General features: G+C 50.6%; 1 protein-coding gene across 1 annotated transcript; it reads left to right on the top strand.

Moving 5' to 3' along the window:
- The first annotated feature begins 11,129 nt into the window (after nt 1–11,129).
- On the top strand, nt 11,130–16,515 carry Sox7 (SRY-box transcription factor 7). The gene is made up of 2 exons (XM_057786531.1): nt 11,130–11,432; nt 15,340–16,515. The coding sequence occupies exons 1-2, from the start codon at nt 11,195–11,197 to the stop codon at nt 16,248–16,250; spliced, it is 1,149 nt and encodes a 382-aa protein (XP_057642514.1). The 5' UTR covers nt 11,130–11,194; the 3' UTR covers nt 16,251–16,515.
- The last annotated feature ends 824 nt before the right edge of the window (nt 16,516–17,339 follow it).

The following is a 17,339-nucleotide window of genomic DNA, read 5'->3' as shown; positions in this document are numbered from 1 at the left end:
TATAGATGGGGCAAACAAACAGGAAGTAGATGTGAGTCAAAGAGAACAGGAGAATTCTGGAAAGAAGGAAGTCCTAGTCTGCAGCCCTGACCCAGCCATAGAAGAAGCAAGATGTGACTGTCTCGCCAAATAAGGTACTGAGTCAAGTGGCTAACATAGGCAAGAATATTGGGCTAATATACGTTACAAGAGTTAATAAGAAGCCTGACTGAGCTAATGGTCCAATCAGTTTATAACTAATGTAGACCTCTGTGTGATTTCTTTGGGACTTAACGGTTGTGGGAACCAGGCAGGAAAAACTCAGTCAACACATAGGAAGTTGGGGGGTTTTGAAAACAATGGTCTTCCAATGATATTTTATCTTTGCCAACATATTAATTACCATTCTTTTCTGTTGATTCAGAAGTCTGTGTGGCACTGCAATCCTTTGCCTGAAAGACTAATGTTCTTCAACATTTAATGTAGTGTTTGCCTGCTGATTGTTCAATGAACTTTCATATCTTGAAAAGCCTTTATTTTAAAAGATAGTTTTACTGGGTGTTCTGGACTGGATATGTCAGGTCCCTGTAGTGCGCCACGGCGCTCTGCGCACCACGGCGCTGTCAGCTGTCAGCTGTCAGCTGTCATGTTCCGATGTAGCGCGCCACGGCGCTCTGTGCGCCAGGCGCTTTGCGCACCTCGGAGCTGTCAGCAGTCATGTTCACAGGGTCTGGCACTAAGCCCGTTACCGCCATTTGCTAGTGTCCCTAGTAGTAAACAACTTCTGCGCACGCTCGCTACCGGCCCAAGAGTGGTTTGAATCCACCTATCAATTGCTCACACGTCTTGCTCACGCAATTGCATCAGTGTGGGCCGAGCCAATCAAGCAATGACACATCATAGGCGGACCAGGCACTGTATATATTCCCCGCGCGGTCGGGCTCGGGGTCTTTTCGCCTCCATCTTAACTTCAGTCTTCTGCGCTCCAATAAAGTACGTTCCAAGAAGAATCCTGTTGTGGTCGTCTTCTCTGCTGGCAGAGTTGCGCGCCGCAGGTCCCCCAAAGATTTATGTTTTGGAAGCTTGGTCTTTAGTGTAAAGCATGGGGAGGTGGTAGGAAACAATTAGATTATAGGAAAATTTGTCTCGTGGGAGTGGGTTAGGATTCAGGAGCCCGGGTTAGTTACTATAAAAAGGATCCGGTATGAGAAGAGGCCACTCAAATGTCTTGTCTCTTTTGAATCTGCCACTCACCACTGTACATGTACTGTTGCCATGAAATGAATGCCCTCTGTCATGGGATATCATCTGCCATGGGATGTCCTGTGCCATGGTACAGCCTCTGCCATGGGATATCATCTGCCATTGGATGTCCTTTGGTCCACAGGGTATCATCTGCCTTGGGATGTCCTCTGCCATGGAATATCCTCTTTGATGGTACATCCCCTGTCATAGGGTGCCCTCTGCTATGGAATGTTATCTGCTGTGAGACATCATTTGCCATTGGTTATCATCTGACACGGGACGTCCTGTGCCATAGGATGTCCTCTGCCACAGGATGTTATCTGTCATGGGATACCATCTGCCATAGGATGTCCTCTGCCATGGAATAGCATGGATTTGGGCTCCTGTCAGAGGTGGCTGTCCAAGCTTAGATTCTTCTACTTTCAAAACCATAAGTCAAAACAAATTCCTTCATAAAGTACACAATAGTTGTTGACTGAGGTTTTCTGTTTTGCCCAGTCCTGCAGCCGTTAAGTCCCAAAGAATCAAACAGAGGTCTACATTAGTTATAAACTGATTAGCCTAGTAGGTCAGACTTCTTATTAACTAATTCTTTCAACTTACATTAGCCCATAATTCTTGTTTGAGTTAGCCACGTGGCTTGGTACTTTTTTTTTTTTTTTGGTAAGGCAGTCACATCTTGCTTCTTCTGTGGCTGGGTAGAGCCTGCAGACCAAGCTTTCCTCTTCCCAGAATTCTCCTGTTCTTGTCACCCAGCCTCTACTTCCTGCCTGGTTATACCACCTATACTTCCTGCCTGGCTACTAGCCAATCAGTGTTTTATTAAAATACAATTGACAGGGTACAAACCATTGTCCCACAGCAAATAGTTGGCATATAATTTGAGAAGTCTGGGTTTGGGTTTTTCTAAAAACTGTTACTCCTTTGCTTTCTGAATTATTTCATTTCTGTCACAAGGCTTTACTTTGTACATATGGTTTCCCTTTTCTTCTCAGTGCTTTTTAAGATTTTCAGATGCTAACAGCCCAAGGAGATGGCTCAGCGGGTAAGAAAGAGCCTCTACTTGCTGTACAAGCATAAGGACCCAAGTTCAAATTCTCAGCACCCACTGAAAAAGTGGTGAATAACCACACATCTTAGCCTGTAACCCCGGCACCAAGTTACAGCACCGTGGAGTGGGGAGTCAGGGGGATAGCTGAAGCCTACTGGCCACCAGCCTCACTTCACACTCAGTGAGAGGCCCTGTCTCAAGGGAATACGGTGGAGAGTGAGAGCACAGGGCACCCATCGTCCTCCTCAACCTCCATACATGCACAGGCAATGAGCACCGCCCACCCCACACATGTACGCACAGAAAACAAATTAATTATTATCTAAAACGATCAGTATCGGAGACCTGGTTAGGTGTGCCCAGTGCTGTATCTTTGCATCTCCTCTGGTTTGGGATCTTGGGCCCTTTGGAATTGTGTGTTTATGGCTTCTGTTAAATTTGGAAACTCTCCGGCCCTTATTCCCCTAGACCTGTTTTCTAGGCCCTCCCCTTCCTGAGATGGGGCCTTGTTTATGTTCCACACTGGTGTTGCCTCACCGCTTGCTGCTCTTGTTTGCAACCAGTTTTTTCCCTGCTTTTCCCTTAGGAGAGTCCGCGTTGGCACACCCCAAGTTTGCTATCATCCCTTCCTGTGGCATCCAACCGACTGCTGTTCCTGTACCACGTAGCTTGTGTTTCACACCTTGTCTTTGGACGCTTTCTGGCTTTGATTTGGGTTTGTTTTAGACGGTCTCCTCTCTTCACAGTCTTGCTCTCCTCCTGGAGTGTGTTTTTAAAAGCTCTTCTACTGTTATCTGTCTCATCAGGCCTGTCATTTCTGGTTGTTTCTATGGATTGATGCTTTTCCTGACTATAGGTTGTGTGTTCTTGTTTTCACCCCTCAGGCTACTTGGATGTCTTAGGAGGCCTTTCTAGTCTGGCTGGTGAGAACAAAATCTTTCTGTCCCTGTGAGAGTTCAGAAGACTAACATCTGTCCTTTGCCAGTGCTCTCCCCACAGACTCAGCATTTACTTACACACACACACACACACACACACACACACACACACACACAGAGCAGTTCTCTGTGGGTACTCCTGAAGAACTTCAGGTCCTCCTCACCCCCCACTCCTACCCCCAGCCTCCGTCAGCCTCCATCCTTGGCTTTGTCCTTCCTGAGCTGGGAACTGTCTCTTCAGCTCACTGAGTCCCCTGATCTCTGTGGGTTTCCAGGTTTCTCTGGCTGCAGCTAGAAACCTTGGTAGCACACAGGGTAGCTCTCCCCCCGCCCCTCCCCTCAGGAGTGTTCCTTCCAGCATCCTCTGCTCTGCTGTTTCTTCTCCAGCTTTGTAGGCATGTGAGGCAGGGGTATAGCTCTGATCCTCAAATCTCCATCATGGGCAGAAGGGGGGTTCTGTTCTTACAGAGGATGATGTTTGATTGGATCCAGCCTCGTTGCATGCGCCCTGCATCCTGTGGAGAGCCTGACAGTGGCCAGCCATCTGGAAGAGGACCTTAGACTGAGCCTCTTCCCCTATTTAGCCATTGGCTGTCACTTCTCTCCAGCAGCCTCATGGTCAGCTACAGAGTCTGCACTCATACATAGCGGACCTCCCCAGCTGACAGTCAAAGGTGTGTGCAGATGGGATGGGATGGATGTGCCTTAAGTGTGTATTCGCATGCAGAAAAAAAGACCGTGGCCTGTGCCTCTTAAACGTTATACTTAGTAGACCCAGGTCAGGTGAGCAGGGTGACTCCAGTCCAACGGCAACTAACGCAGGGCCAACGAGCCATGTTTAACTCCTGCCTTTAAGTTTTTCTCAAGGTGCCCTCAAAAGCTCCCTCAAAAAGAAATGTTGTAAATTTCAGTTCCAAATACAGGCCTGTGCCTCCCTCAGCTCTTTCTAAACCCAACTTTAATGACCACCCAGCCCCTTCTGATTGCTCTCTGGCTCCGAGCACAAATTAGACTTCATATCCTTCACGTTAAAATGGAATTGCTGTTCTCTTTGGAATCTAAATGTGTGTGGAAGGTCGATGCGAAGAGGAAGAAGGAACACTCCTTTGCCTCCATGTTGGCCTCGGGCTTGGGAAGCAGCTCAGGTGTCACAGTACTAATCTTTGGGCTGTCAGTCTTTGGAGTTCTTACTTCTGCCCTCACACGACATTGAAGAGTCATAGCGTCCATCTGTAATTCTTCGACATGCCCTTTGGAGACGTAGGGTCCATGTTTCCTTCCCTAAATCTTTGCTCCGTCAACAAAGGCCGTGAAGCTTGTGCTTTGTGTGGGGGGTACGCTCATTCCTGGATCCTGAGCTGGTATGCAAGCAGTCCCATCTGCTCTGAAGTCATGCTGGAAGGAGAGCAACACCGTGAGGAGAATCTACACACAGACACTCTGGTCAGCAGTTCTAGCCTAGCTTGCTCAGAAACAAGCTCTGGTGCTAAACATGTAAGCAAAGATGCTGCCATGGGCACCATCACTTTACTGCACAGTGTTCAGATGTAAACAGCGGGAGCATGCGGCTTCCATAGGCCCTGCTGGCCCCAGCAGAATTGTGGAACAAATAGTTCCAGGGCCAATTTAGACAAGTGATCTAAGCAGACTTGTTGAATGAGGGACACGTTTCCCATGGAGTCTATCTGTAAAAGGTCCCTCTAAGGCTGCCACGACGCCAGCTTTCTGAATATAGATCCGGGAGCTACAGAATAACCCTGAACACAGCAAATATGGTATAAATAGGGTTCAGGCAGCTCCTTAGTTTTCTCTGAGTAAATACAGCAGTGGGAGGAAAGACCACTGGGGGAATCCTCTTATTATCCACATGACCCATCCATTGTTCGCTGTATCCTCCCACCTTCCTCTTCTGCTGGTCCAGTGCGCACTATCTACAAATTATTCTTTTAGGTCCTAGAGCTTCAAAGATGGATGCATATTAATTCTGCTTTCCGCTTGCTCCAGACAGATGCTTTGAGTCCTAGAGCTTTGCCCACCCTGGAGCGCTGACCCTCCACAGTTAGCAAATTCCTAGTGCTAGCAGGCAGCTGCCCTGTGACATCCCTTCCCTATGCAAACCATGCCCACCTTAGTCACCTCCTTTGTGAGCTTCCACACTCCAGGTCACTCTCCACCGGTCCTTATTACCTCAGGACCAGGTTCCACACAGCTAGGGACAGTTCCGCATGCCCAGAGCCTGCTGGTCCCATTCCTACTAGCCAACCCTAGAGCCTGCACTTCCCCTACCTGTTCTGCTGGTGATGAATGATGTCTCTTGCCCACGGCTCGCCCATTCTCCCTTTGTCTCTTGTATAACCAAAGGCCTCCCCTGGGCTCCTTCTGATAAAAATGTCCCCCTCCCCCTGACAACTAAGGATGGAAAGCTGTGTTCTCCGCTGCAGTGGGCTCCAGATCTGTTGCCTTTACTATAGCTTGAATGTTTTAGCAACTGTTTTATTTAAGTGTGTGTGTGTGTGTGTGTGTGTGTGTATACACGCAAACCACCACAGTCAATTCTCTTCTTCCACCTTGTGGGCTCCAGGAATCAAACTCAGGTTATCAGACTTGGTAGCCACGGAATGAGAAACCTTGTTTTATGAGAACATGCCATTTCACGATGTGGCTGGGGCAGGCAACTAAAAGCAGCAGGATCGGGAACATTACACTTCCTACTCTGAACACCAAGGTGTGGTCACGGTGGGAAACAGCCAGGATGCCCCCCCCCTTTTCTGCAGATATGGTGTACCCCAATAAAAAAAAAACAGAGCACAAAGTAATAGCAATTTTGAGTCCACTCATTAAGGCAACTGCGTAAGCTAAACAAACAAGAGGCAGCCTCAGCTCTCGCACATCGGAGTTGCTGGCGGCTGACGGAGCTCTGAGATGAGATCTCTATCAGGCTGTCTCGCCACCACTGTCATCATCATCCTGACACTCCCCACAAAGGACTCAGATGTTTACCTAAGCAAACACTGATCTTCCATGCTGTGTTATCACTGCACGGCTTTTGCTCACTTTCACTCTCTCTAGGTATTTTAAAAAAGACAGGATGAAGAATGGATGTCCTTGACCCAACTTTAGCCTTTAGTTTTTTTCTTACAGTATGTTGATCTCTCTCTCTCTCTCTCTCTCTCTCTCTCTCTCTCTGCAGAGTTTCAATCCAGGCTAATCTTGAACTCACTAAAGCTGAACTTGAATTCTTCATCCTTCTGCTATTGCCTTCGGAATTCTAGAATTACAGGCCTGAGCCACCACACCCGGCTGAGTTGCTAATTCATTTATCAGAATCCAAGGGTTTAGTTGTAACCGACTAAGTCCAGCATGTCCGAGCAGCAGTGTGGCAGCATGCTGCCTTCAGGGAGAACTAACCATTCAGAGTGGAAGGAAGCAAGTTAAGAAAGAAAACACGTTGCCTATTGGAGCCTTTTCTGATGCTCTTAGAGCGGCCTGCAGAATGCGCAGAACAAGGGTCTTCATTTCAGGGGTCCTGGAGATCCTTCCTCTTACAGATGAGACCCTAGGACCCGGCTGTAACCAATAGGTTGGGAAGCTTATTAAGATTTCCATCACCAGCAGTGGCCAGTTGGATGTAACTTCTAAAGCCCAGGCAGTACTCCTGCTGGGCCATCTCCTAGAATCTACTGGGAGGCAAGACTAGTCAGACAAGTAACAGGAGGTTTCTTTGGAGGGGGGAGTGCCATAGAAACCAGGGGTATGTGATCTTGAGAACTTCAAGAAAACATGACTTTGATATTCTAGTACTGTGATTTAATCCACCATTACAGAAGAGTCTGCAGTTATCAAGGGTTCACTTAATTCACACCCAGGAACCATATAGGCTGAGAACAATTCCTTCCATGTAGAGGACCTTTGATGCTGTGACTTGTGAGACTCTGTAAAGGTGTCCTTGTGTTCTGCCTGCTCCAGTCTGCTCAGTTAAGCCCACAGGGACAACTCAGGTCCTAGCCATTAGTGTCATCTCAAAAATTAGGAACCTCAATGGCTTTATATTCAGTAGCTTCGAAACGATAGAGTAACTCGTGGGCAAACACAGGGAGATGGGGGCTGCTAACTGAACCAGTTACAGGTGAGGAGTCCACTGAGGAGAATGGGGGAAAGTGCGGGGGTGGGAGGGGGAAGAAGGAGGGAATGGGAAAGGAAGAGGGAAGACAGGAAAATGGAGGGAAAAGAACAAGTAAAAGTCACCTGAGGTGATCTGCAAGCCCAGTGAGTAGGTAGGGCTGGGCTAGCTCCAGCTGCTCTAAGCCCATTTGATTTCAGTGTCCAGGACAAGTCTTGATCTCTAGGTATGACAGTTGAGAAAAGTTCTGTGGGAACTTCCTGAAGTTAGAAAGTTTGGGGGAAGGGGTAAGAAGGGTGAGTCACAGAGGCTGGTTCCCCTGAGCATATGAGAACCAGGGAACAAGTGACGCCCGGCGAGCAGGTGCAGGGCTGGGGGGGGGGGCAGTCTACTTTATTACTGACCACCCTCACCTGGGAAGCGGCCCTGTGCTAAGCTCACAGTGGACTTCACAGAGGTGGTATGGAAGCTGAATGGAGCAAGCCAATAGCAGGCAGCTTGCAGATTGTCGACCAGATCCAGAAGGATCTGGGTAAGCAAAGATGGTGAGGAACAAGTTCCATCTCCAGCCTAGGTTAAGGGGCAAAGAGCAAGAAACATTCGCTTTAAGTGACTATAGCCGCAACTGCCAGCATCCAAAGATCTGCCTCTCCCGGGCTGAGAAGGCTGCTATGCTTGGTGGCCCTCAGGATCTGCAGCTCATAGCTGCTCCTGCTGCCTTGGTAAAGTGGGAACCTGCAAGCCACCTCCAATCCTTCTGCTTGCCCTCTCTCCAGACCCCTACAGGCCATGGATAAATCTCCTTGAGGAGAGAATTTTGAAGGCCTGGCCCTTTAAAACTTTTAGATTTTTCACCTAATTGTTATTTTTCTATTGTTTCACAGTTCAGTAATGTGTATTTGAGGGTTTCTGTTTCAGATTATGTCTTCCTGCAATACGGGGGTTAGAGAACTACAGGACTGAAAAAGAAGAGGGATGGAGGAAGAAGAAAGAGGGGGAAAGGGGAGAAGAAGGGGGAGGCAGAAGGAAGAAGTGAGAAACTGGAAACTGTAAGTTACTCAAGAGATGAGCAGAGAAAGAGGTCATCCCAGCTAGCCTGTGTGAATTGGTCCTGATTTTGTGGAGATAAATTTGCTGCATGGTCCACACGTGGTTCCAGTGTCCTGGTCGCCTCTCAGGTACCCGCATATGCGACTCTGCTATCCTGAATCGGTGGAGCCAGGGAGGTCTTGCAGGGGTCTGGAGTGACCAGCCTCGGAAACTAACACATGGACACAGTCCTGGGCCAGCACTGGCGACAGCAGGCATCAGGATGCCTGGGCAGGTTCCGGTGGGTCGGTCGTTGTAGCTGCTGTAGCTCAGAGGGCTTTAGACTCTCAGGGACTGAGCCAAACTCTGCAAGGCTACAGGGTCACTCCTTTGGTGTTTCCCCTGCCCCCACTCCCGCTGCCGGCCCCAAATACATAGAGCATGCATAGAGCATGCTCGGGGCGACGAAGAAGCACCATTGCAAGGATGAAGTAACGGAAGTGAGCGAATCAGCCCGGGTTCCAGCCTGCAGATGGCTCCCAAGCTGCCGGTCCGGTACAGGCTAGCAACGGAGGGAGCACCATCCCTTGGTTCCAGACTCACAATTACCAACAGATGAAATGTATGAAACCCTACTCTTGGAAGCAATGTTCCCTACCTGTGTTCTCAGAGCCCAGACTCACTTTTGGCCGCAGGTTTGTAATCCTCCCTAAGGGTTCTGCACTCTTGCGAGCCCAGCATCTTCACAACCTGGCACCTCGTGCTGCTCCTGGGTGCACTCCTGGGTGCGCTCACACAAGGGTTCCCAATGCGGTGAAGAGTACATTGCACTGGCCTCTCTGGAGCTGCATAAGAACACTCCGGCCCTAGAGCTGAGATATGGTTAGAAACAGCAGGCTCCAGTGATCCGCTGTCACTGGGTCCCCTTTGCTCCAAGAGGAAGAACCCTCCCTCTCAAGGAGAATCACTTTGACATAAAGATTCTTCTGGAAGCATTCCTGGTAGTGAAGCCCAACACTGCAAATGGCCTAGCGTCCACGTCTCCCCTCCCCCCCAATAGGAACTTCCGCCTCCATGGCGGATACACTCTCGGTAAACCTCCTTCAAGTTTGATGCAGGTGCCTGGTGGCCCAACTGCCTGCACCTCAGGACGCCCACTTCCAGGCCAGCGCCCCTCTGAACCACCCTTGACTGGCAGTTCTGGCTTTGCACAGTAGCGGGGAGTGGGGGAGTTCGAAGGCGATCCCCGGTTTTAAGGGACACCAGCCTTAGAGCACTGCTGCTGGATCCTGGCCCTGGCGAGGGGAGATGGGAAATGCCGGTCTGTTTTATGCCGAAAGCACTTGCCCTGATGAATTTTATCTGGGGCCCTGGAAGGTAAAATTGGGTCTTAAACTCGGAGAATTTGCAGTTCTCTGGATACTTGCAGCATCTCAGCCCTGGCCGTCTCGCACGTTGCAAGCGAGGCCATTGGTGAATTCAGTCGCCGCGGGCTGGAATTTAGGTCTAGAGCGGTATCTCCATCACAAAGATTACACAGCCGGAGCTCACTGCTTTTACCTCATCACCGCCTGTGAGGTCAGCCTTATCGGCTGGTTTTAGGATTAAGAAAAGGTCTTGGGAGATATCGGACTTGCTGTCACGCCTTCAGAAATTCAAGGCAGGCTCTAGCACCCAACCCCACGGTCTTCCGCTGGGATCTTGCCTCTTTCGAAGGTCGCCTCTGTGGAGCCTCCACATGGGGTGGTGTGCCATAAATATTTGTGGGTCTAACTCCGGGATCTAGTCCTGCCTGCTGTGCTTTCTACAGCGGGGTGTGTCTAAACCATGTTGGTTCATTCATTCATTTATTCGGCAGTTCTTGAGTGCCTACTGTGTGCGGTCGCTGGTGTAACAGCAGAAGCAGTTGCAGTATGCATCAGGGGGAGACTGTCTCTAGTTCCCAGGTCACAGCCCTTTTAGCCTGAAGTATCAGGATGCAGGAAGCCAAGGAGGCCCATGGATTGCAAGGAAGTCGTTGGGGGACCTAGGATCGTAAAAGCGACTTCTCTTTTGAGTAGAAGAAAACTCCAGAAAAGAATTCTGCGAAAGAGTTACTAGCAAGGGAGCTGCAGACTGGGACTGCGGGCAAGCGGCGGCCAGGCAGAGTGGGATGAGGCAAAGAAAGGAAAAGGAAAATCTCCAGAGACCCAGAGTGTCAGTTTGGGAAGGACACTGAGCAGAACCTGACGTCCGGGTAGATCCCACATCGGCCTAAGACCATCTCTGGTAGCCACCCACGTTGGCTGGGACGAGATGACCGAAGTGTGTCCTGTCCACAATAGCTTATTGGCCGATCTAGGGACATTGATGGTCCGTGTATCTCTGCGAAAGCTGTTAGAGTTCAGTTTTCCCTTGTGGGAGTTTGGTAGAGTCTGGTCCCTGGGCAGAGGGCAGCCAGACCAGCGGAACAGGGGCTGGACTTGACTCCCGCTCCACGCGTGGGAGACTGAGGGCCATGCGCACGCTCCCCCGTGGCTCTGCAGCACCTGCACCCGAGCGCTGATCCGCTGATCCTGGACGGGCTCGGGAGGCGGAGAGGAGGACAGGGGCGGGCACCGGGACAGGCCCGGCCCCTCCCTCCCCCTGCCGGCAGGTCGCAGAGGGGACGCCGCGGCCGGGCAGCCGGGAGGGGCCGCGCCGCCCCTGAGAGTCATTGGAGGACCCAGTGGCCCGAAGCTGATAAATAAGGGCCGGGCCCGAGGCTTCGGGCCAAGTTGGACGTCGCGACCTGAGTGAGGGCCAGGTTATCGCCGGCCCCACGAGGCGAAACCAAGTGTCCCGCGTTCGGCCATGGCCTCGTTACTGGGAACCTATCCGTGGACCGAAGGACTGGAGTGTCCCGCCCTGGAAACCGAGCTGTCGGATGGACTGTCGCCGCCCGCCGTCCCCCGACCTCCAGGGGAAAAGGGTTCGGAGAGCCGGATCCGGCGGCCCATGAATGCCTTCATGGTGTGGGCCAAGGACGAGAGGAAACGCCTGGCGGTGCAGAACCCAGACCTGCACAACGCGGAGCTCAGCAAGATGCTGGGTAAGTGCGCGGGACGCGAAAGTGGTTTGGGGACCACGCGGATGACAGTGCCGTTCGCAAATGGCGGGGGAGGGGAGCGTTGGAGCAAGGACACCGTCCGGCCCGAGTTGCTCACGGTTAAACCTTAGGACCAGGGCGGGTTTCTGGACTGGCTCCTTTTCCGGGACTTGGAGCAGAAACCCGGGCCCCAGCGGCGGGCGCGACCCGGCATCGGGTACAGAGGACAGGAACTCGGGTTCAGGGACTCAGCTGGGAGGTTACGTTTAGCCTAGGTGGAACTGGCGTTTGCTGGGAGACTGAAGCTGGAGACTCCATCATTTCCCCCACGTTGTATGACTGGGACAGACAGAGAGAGTGTGGCACGGATAAGATGATAACGAATATACGTCAATCGAGGCTTTACTGGGAAGAATCCCTATTTTTAATTATTTAACGGGGGGGGAGGGCAGCAACAAAAGATGTCCACCAGAATAGACTCGATTCACTTATCTAGTTATCATAGCAGTGTAGATAACTTGAGAAAATCCTTGGAGCAGCTAGGGAGGGAGGGTCTGTAGACCCCATCGCCTGCTTCATGTTTGCAGCTATGACGCTGTCGGCAGATAATCCGGACTGGGATCAGACAAGCCAGGGGTGAAATGCTAAAATTGTTCTTAGAAATCCAAGTTTCTGTAGGAGTTTCTTTTCTCTCTAGTACCCAGAGCGGTTGTGTGTGTGTGTCTGTATGTGTCACATGCATGTTATATACGTGTTTGTGTTCATGTGTGTGTATATATGCGGGTGAGCGTGCCACAGTGAGTGGGGGGGGTTCAGAAGACACTTTCAGATGGGGAGTAGGTTCCTTCTTTCCACCATGTGGGTTTTAGGAATCAAACATTCAAATCTTCAGGCGTGATGGCAAATAAATGCCTTTTTACCTACTGTGCCGCCTCACGGATCTTGAAGTCAACCACTTTTCAGCTTCACCTTCCTTCAAACCTCTTTACCCTTCAACGTGGTTTTTATTTATTTTAACCAATGAAATCCCTTCAAAACATTTTGTGTTTACAGAGGGCACCAGGCTGGCCAGGAGAGACATGCAGGCCCCTAGACCCCACCCGCTGCTGGGTTGAAGCCCTTCCCTTTTCCGTAGGAGCCTGGGCTCTTTCCTCTCTCAGAGTCACACAGAGACGGCTGACTTTCTGCTGGCAAAAGGCCTGGGCCTAGAAGGAGGGCTCAGCCTGCTGGCTGTCTGGAGCCCCCGAAGACAGTTGGTGAGAATTTTGGGGTTCTAAGCACCACTTGTGGCCAGCTGTGCCTAGTGTATATTGGTGAGCATTGCCTTGGAGGCTCCTTTCTATTGGTGGAACAAGAAATAGACTAATATCTGAAACACTATTTCTTTGTCCTTAAAGCTTATTTTGTTTTCTTGAGACCCTAAGAGATTTAAAAAAAAAAAAAAAGAAATGCCAGCGCTTTTCTTATGACTTCCTAATTTCCCCCCTCATCACCCTGTTGATGGGTCCTAACCGAGGAAGGAATGGTCCCATTTTTGACCAGGTTTCTGTGGCAGGCCCTGGTGGGGGGAGAGAAGAAGGGTGGGGTGCTGCAGAAGAATTTAGACTGCCTGTTTTGGGGGGCTAGGGCAGGTACAGATGTGGGGCACAAACCTTCCTGCGGGCTAATTCTCTCTAGAATAGGGCCCTAGGCTGCAGGAGGGTACAGTTCATCTTGCAGAGGAGACTCTTCCCCCCCTCTTAGCAGCTCAGCCCGACTAAGGGGAGGGGAAAACAGCAGGCATCCACTGCTGGTGAAATAGAGACACTGTGCCTGCTAACGTTGGTAACAGCAGCCACCCTATATGGTCTTTCTTTCTAAATGATTTCTTCTCTTTCTGGTCTATGAGAGGGGAGGAAGGCCTGGATAAGAGACTCCCAACTTTTGCTACTATAAACTTCCCCGACTTTAACCTTAGGACCTACCTAGGTAGAGGATGTTTAACAGGTGAAAGGGAAATATTTGGGTATATCATAAATACATTAAGTGAAGTATGTCTAGTGTATTATGAATGAGAAGCTGTATCACAAATTAGATATCTGTTAGGATTTAATAATGGAAATTGTATTTTATTAATACTATATTGCATCTGGGTGCATTTGGAAACTAGAGACATATTTTATATCCAGACTATCGATAGAGTATGGGGTGTATCTTCATCCTGGACTTCTTGCAAGAGCTTTGTGGCCTCAGCCATGGGCTGACAACCAGCGTCATCTCCACATCTGGTGCTGGGAACACTCTTCAAGCCGTACTCTAAGCGACAGCTAATTACAACAACTGGCAAATAGTGATACTCCTGCCTTTGAGCCCTCAGTGTCCTATGACATCCTGATCATGAAGCCAGCCAGTAGGGAACGAGGGCAGCAACAGGACTGTTGGGGACAAGGGCAGGGCGTGCATGACCCTGTGCTTAGCCACATCTGGACTGTGACCAGTGGCAAGATATGGGCTCTTTCTTTACAGGGCTTCCACGGCCTGATGCCTTGTCGTCTTGACTAGAGGATCTGAACTTCGGGGTGCTTTAGAGTCAAGGGGAAGCATGTGAAATTTGTAGATGCCCACTGTGGGAAGGAGCAGTTTAAACAGTCTAGACGTGATTCTTACAAATCCCCGGAGCAGGGCTACACAATGCCCACTAAAAGGTGGAGGAGGGATGCCAACGTGGCTTGCAAGGCAGCAGATAGGTAGGGAATGGTGGATAAAAAACCAAGCACAAGCAGCATTTTAGCACCAACAGGGTTACATGGAGAGGATGCTCCTAAAAGAGAAAGCCTTGTATTGGAAGCAGCATGTGCTCTAGTGATGAAGATGGGGGACCCAATAGTAAGGAAGATGGGGACCCAATAGTAAGGAAGATGGGGACCCAATAGTAAGGAAGATGGGGACCCAATAGTAAGGAAGATGGGGACCCAATAGTAAGGAAGATGGGGACCCAATAGTAAGGAAGATGGGGACCCAATGGTAAGGAAGATGGGGACCCAATGGTAAGGAAGATGGGGACCCAATGGTAAGGAAGATGGGGACCCAATGGTAAGGAAGATGGGGACCCAATGGTAAGGAAGATAGGGACCCAGGGAAGTTAAAGAGTTTGCTTCTGTGAAGACCTGTGGCTAAGCAAGTGCTCTGCTATGTCCAAAAGGTCCTAATTCCATGGGAGAAAGTGGTATCATGCATGTGTGTGTGTGTGAGTGTGCCTCTGTGTGTGTGTCTCTCTCTGTGTGTAAATGTTAGCTTTCAAGCCATACCTATATCTTTACATAGTAGAGTCTATTTGACCGGCAGAGGTGAGGAACAGTTATTTGTGAGCCTTACTGAGATTCTTAAATCAACTCGATGATATAGTTGCCGAGGCTGGGCTACCTCAGTAAAGGCTCTGAGAGTCATGCATAAGTAAACAGGCAGAGTCACTTCATTAGCAGCAGGGAACTTCCATTAAAATGCACAAATGAATGGGTCTGACCCTTAAAGGAAAGGAAGAACCCCAGCCAGTATTAGGACCCTTAGATTTTTTTTTTCTGTTGCTAATGATTGGGTCAGGTGAGACTCTCGCAGTTTAGAATGGCTGGGCCATCTGGCAGTTTTGGGCGAGCTGGTGGTTTTTAAGCACTTTCTCTGTGAGAAAAGCTAACTTTGTGCAATGCAAACAGGCCAGGGTGGTTCAGCCCCTTCTCTCTGTGTGGGATCTGGGAGGGAAAGAGAATAGAAGCAGATGGTGTCCCTGGTGGCTGTGAGAAGGTTCCTTTGGGTGGAGTAGGGGGACAGAGGTGTTGGCACATGGGACGCTAAGAGGCATGAGGCTGACGCGGGTGTAAAGGCTGAGCCAGCCGTTTGGAGTCTGAGCATGCCCTTCTCTGGTTTGTGTGATCAGGAAAGTCGTGGAAGGCGCTGACGCTGTCGCAAAAGAGGCCCTACGTGGATGAGGCAGAGCGGTTGCGCCTACAGCACATGCAGGATTATCCCAACTACAAGTACCGACCCCGCAGAAAGAAACAAGGCAAGCGCCTCTGCAAGCGCGTGGACCCTGGCTTCCTCCTGAGCTCCCTCTCTCGTGACCAGAACGCGCTGCCCGAGAAAAATGGCGTTGGCAGGGGTACACTGGGGGAGAAGGACAGGGGTGAGTACTCCCCAGGCACTGCCCTGCCCGGACTACACAGCTGTTACCACGAAGGTGCAGCTGGTGCCCCTGGCAGTGTGGACACGTATCCCTATGGGCTACCCACACCCCCAGAGATGTCGCCCCTGGACGCGCTGGAGCCTGAGCAGACCTTCTTCTCATCCTCATGCCAGGAGGAACATGGCCACCCCCATCGCCTCCCCCACCTCCCAGGGCCCCCTTACTCGCCAGAGTTCACGCCTAGTCCCCTCCCCTGCAGCCATCCACTAGGTTCTTTGGCTCTTGGCCAGTCCCCAGGGGTTTCTATGATGTCCTCTGTTCCTGGCTGCCCCCCATCTCCAGCCTACTATTCCCCTGCCACCTACCACCCTCTTCATCCCAACCTCCAGGCCCACCTGGGCCAGCTCTCCCCACCTCCTGAGCACCCTGGCTTCGACACCCTGGATCAACTAAGCCAGGTGGAACTTCTGGGGGACATGGATCGCAATGAGTTTGATCAGTATTTGAACACTCCTGGCCATCCCGATTCTGCTGCAGGGGCTGGGACCCTGAGTGGGCATGGCCCACTCTCCCAGGGGACAGCAACAGGCCCCACAGAGACCAGTCTCATATCCGTCCTGGCTGATGCCACGGCCACATACTACAACAGCTACAGCGTGTCATAGAGCCAGAGGCATGGAGCCTGGCCCAGCCCTGCCCTCCTCTCCTCGGTCTGAAGCACTGAACAGAGCAGAAACTGTAATGTCACCATCCCATGGTGGCAGGAGGTCAGAAAGCCAAGATCCAGCGTCCCCTCTGTCCCTTCAAATGTGTTTCGTTGGCTTCACCCCGGAAGCACAGCCTCGAGGAGCTAACACAGTGGGACTTCCTGGCCACTCTTCTATCTGCTGCCATCAGTGTAGCTGACGGTGAGAAGCCCAGTGCATTGGAGTTCCTGCCTCTAATCGGTGGTGCTCCCAGTGAGAAGGACCCTGGGTCTGGGGTCCATCTCAGTTCAGGCTCTAACTGGCAAAACCCCATTCTGGCTTGACTAGCCTTAACTGTTCTCTCCTGTAAAGTGAGGAGGGTTGGCCCCTGCTCTATGGATTCCTGAGTTGTGGTCCTCTCAAGGGCAAGGAGAGTGTGAGCCCAGGAACGGGCAGACTCATGGGGACTTCGTGTGTACTGCCCAAGGGTCCAGGTTTTCTGCTTTCCCGTTCCCTGGTCCCCAGTCATCCTAGCATCCCAAAGGAACTCCTCCAGTTGAGAAAAACACCCTTGGGTGGACAAGACGGCTCGGGATGGCTCGGTGGGTGAAAGTGCCGGCTGCCAAGTGTGATCGATCAACAGTCTGTCCCCAGAACCTACATGGTGGAAGGGGAGAACTGACTCCTGAAGTTGTACTCGGACCTCTGTGTGCATGCCCCAACATATGTGTGCTCGAGCACGCTCACATACATTCTCACAAATACCAAACATAATATTTTTTTTCAAAAAAGAAAACATACACCCTGGTTCAGGAAATTGATGAGTATGTTCACCTGTATCACTGAAAGCAAAATCAGATTCAAAGTGTTTTTTTGTTTTGTTTTGTTTTGTTTTTCTCTCCTAGACAGGGTTTCTCTGTGTAGCCTTGGCTATCTTGGAATTCACTTTGTAGACCAGGCTGGCCTCAAACTCAAAGCCTGCCTCTGCCTCCTGAGTGCTGGAATTAAAGGCAAGTGCCACCACACCCAGACTTGAAGTTTTTTTTTTGTTGTTGTTGTTGTTATTGT

This window comes from Chionomys nivalis, chromosome 12 (assembly GCF_950005125.1).
Source record: "Chionomys nivalis chromosome 12, mChiNiv1.1, whole genome shotgun sequence".
Lineage (NCBI taxonomy): Eukaryota > Metazoa > Chordata > Mammalia > Rodentia > Cricetidae > Chionomys > Chionomys nivalis.
Note: the sequence above shows the minus strand (reverse complement) of the source record. Positions and strands in the feature narration are given on the sequence as shown.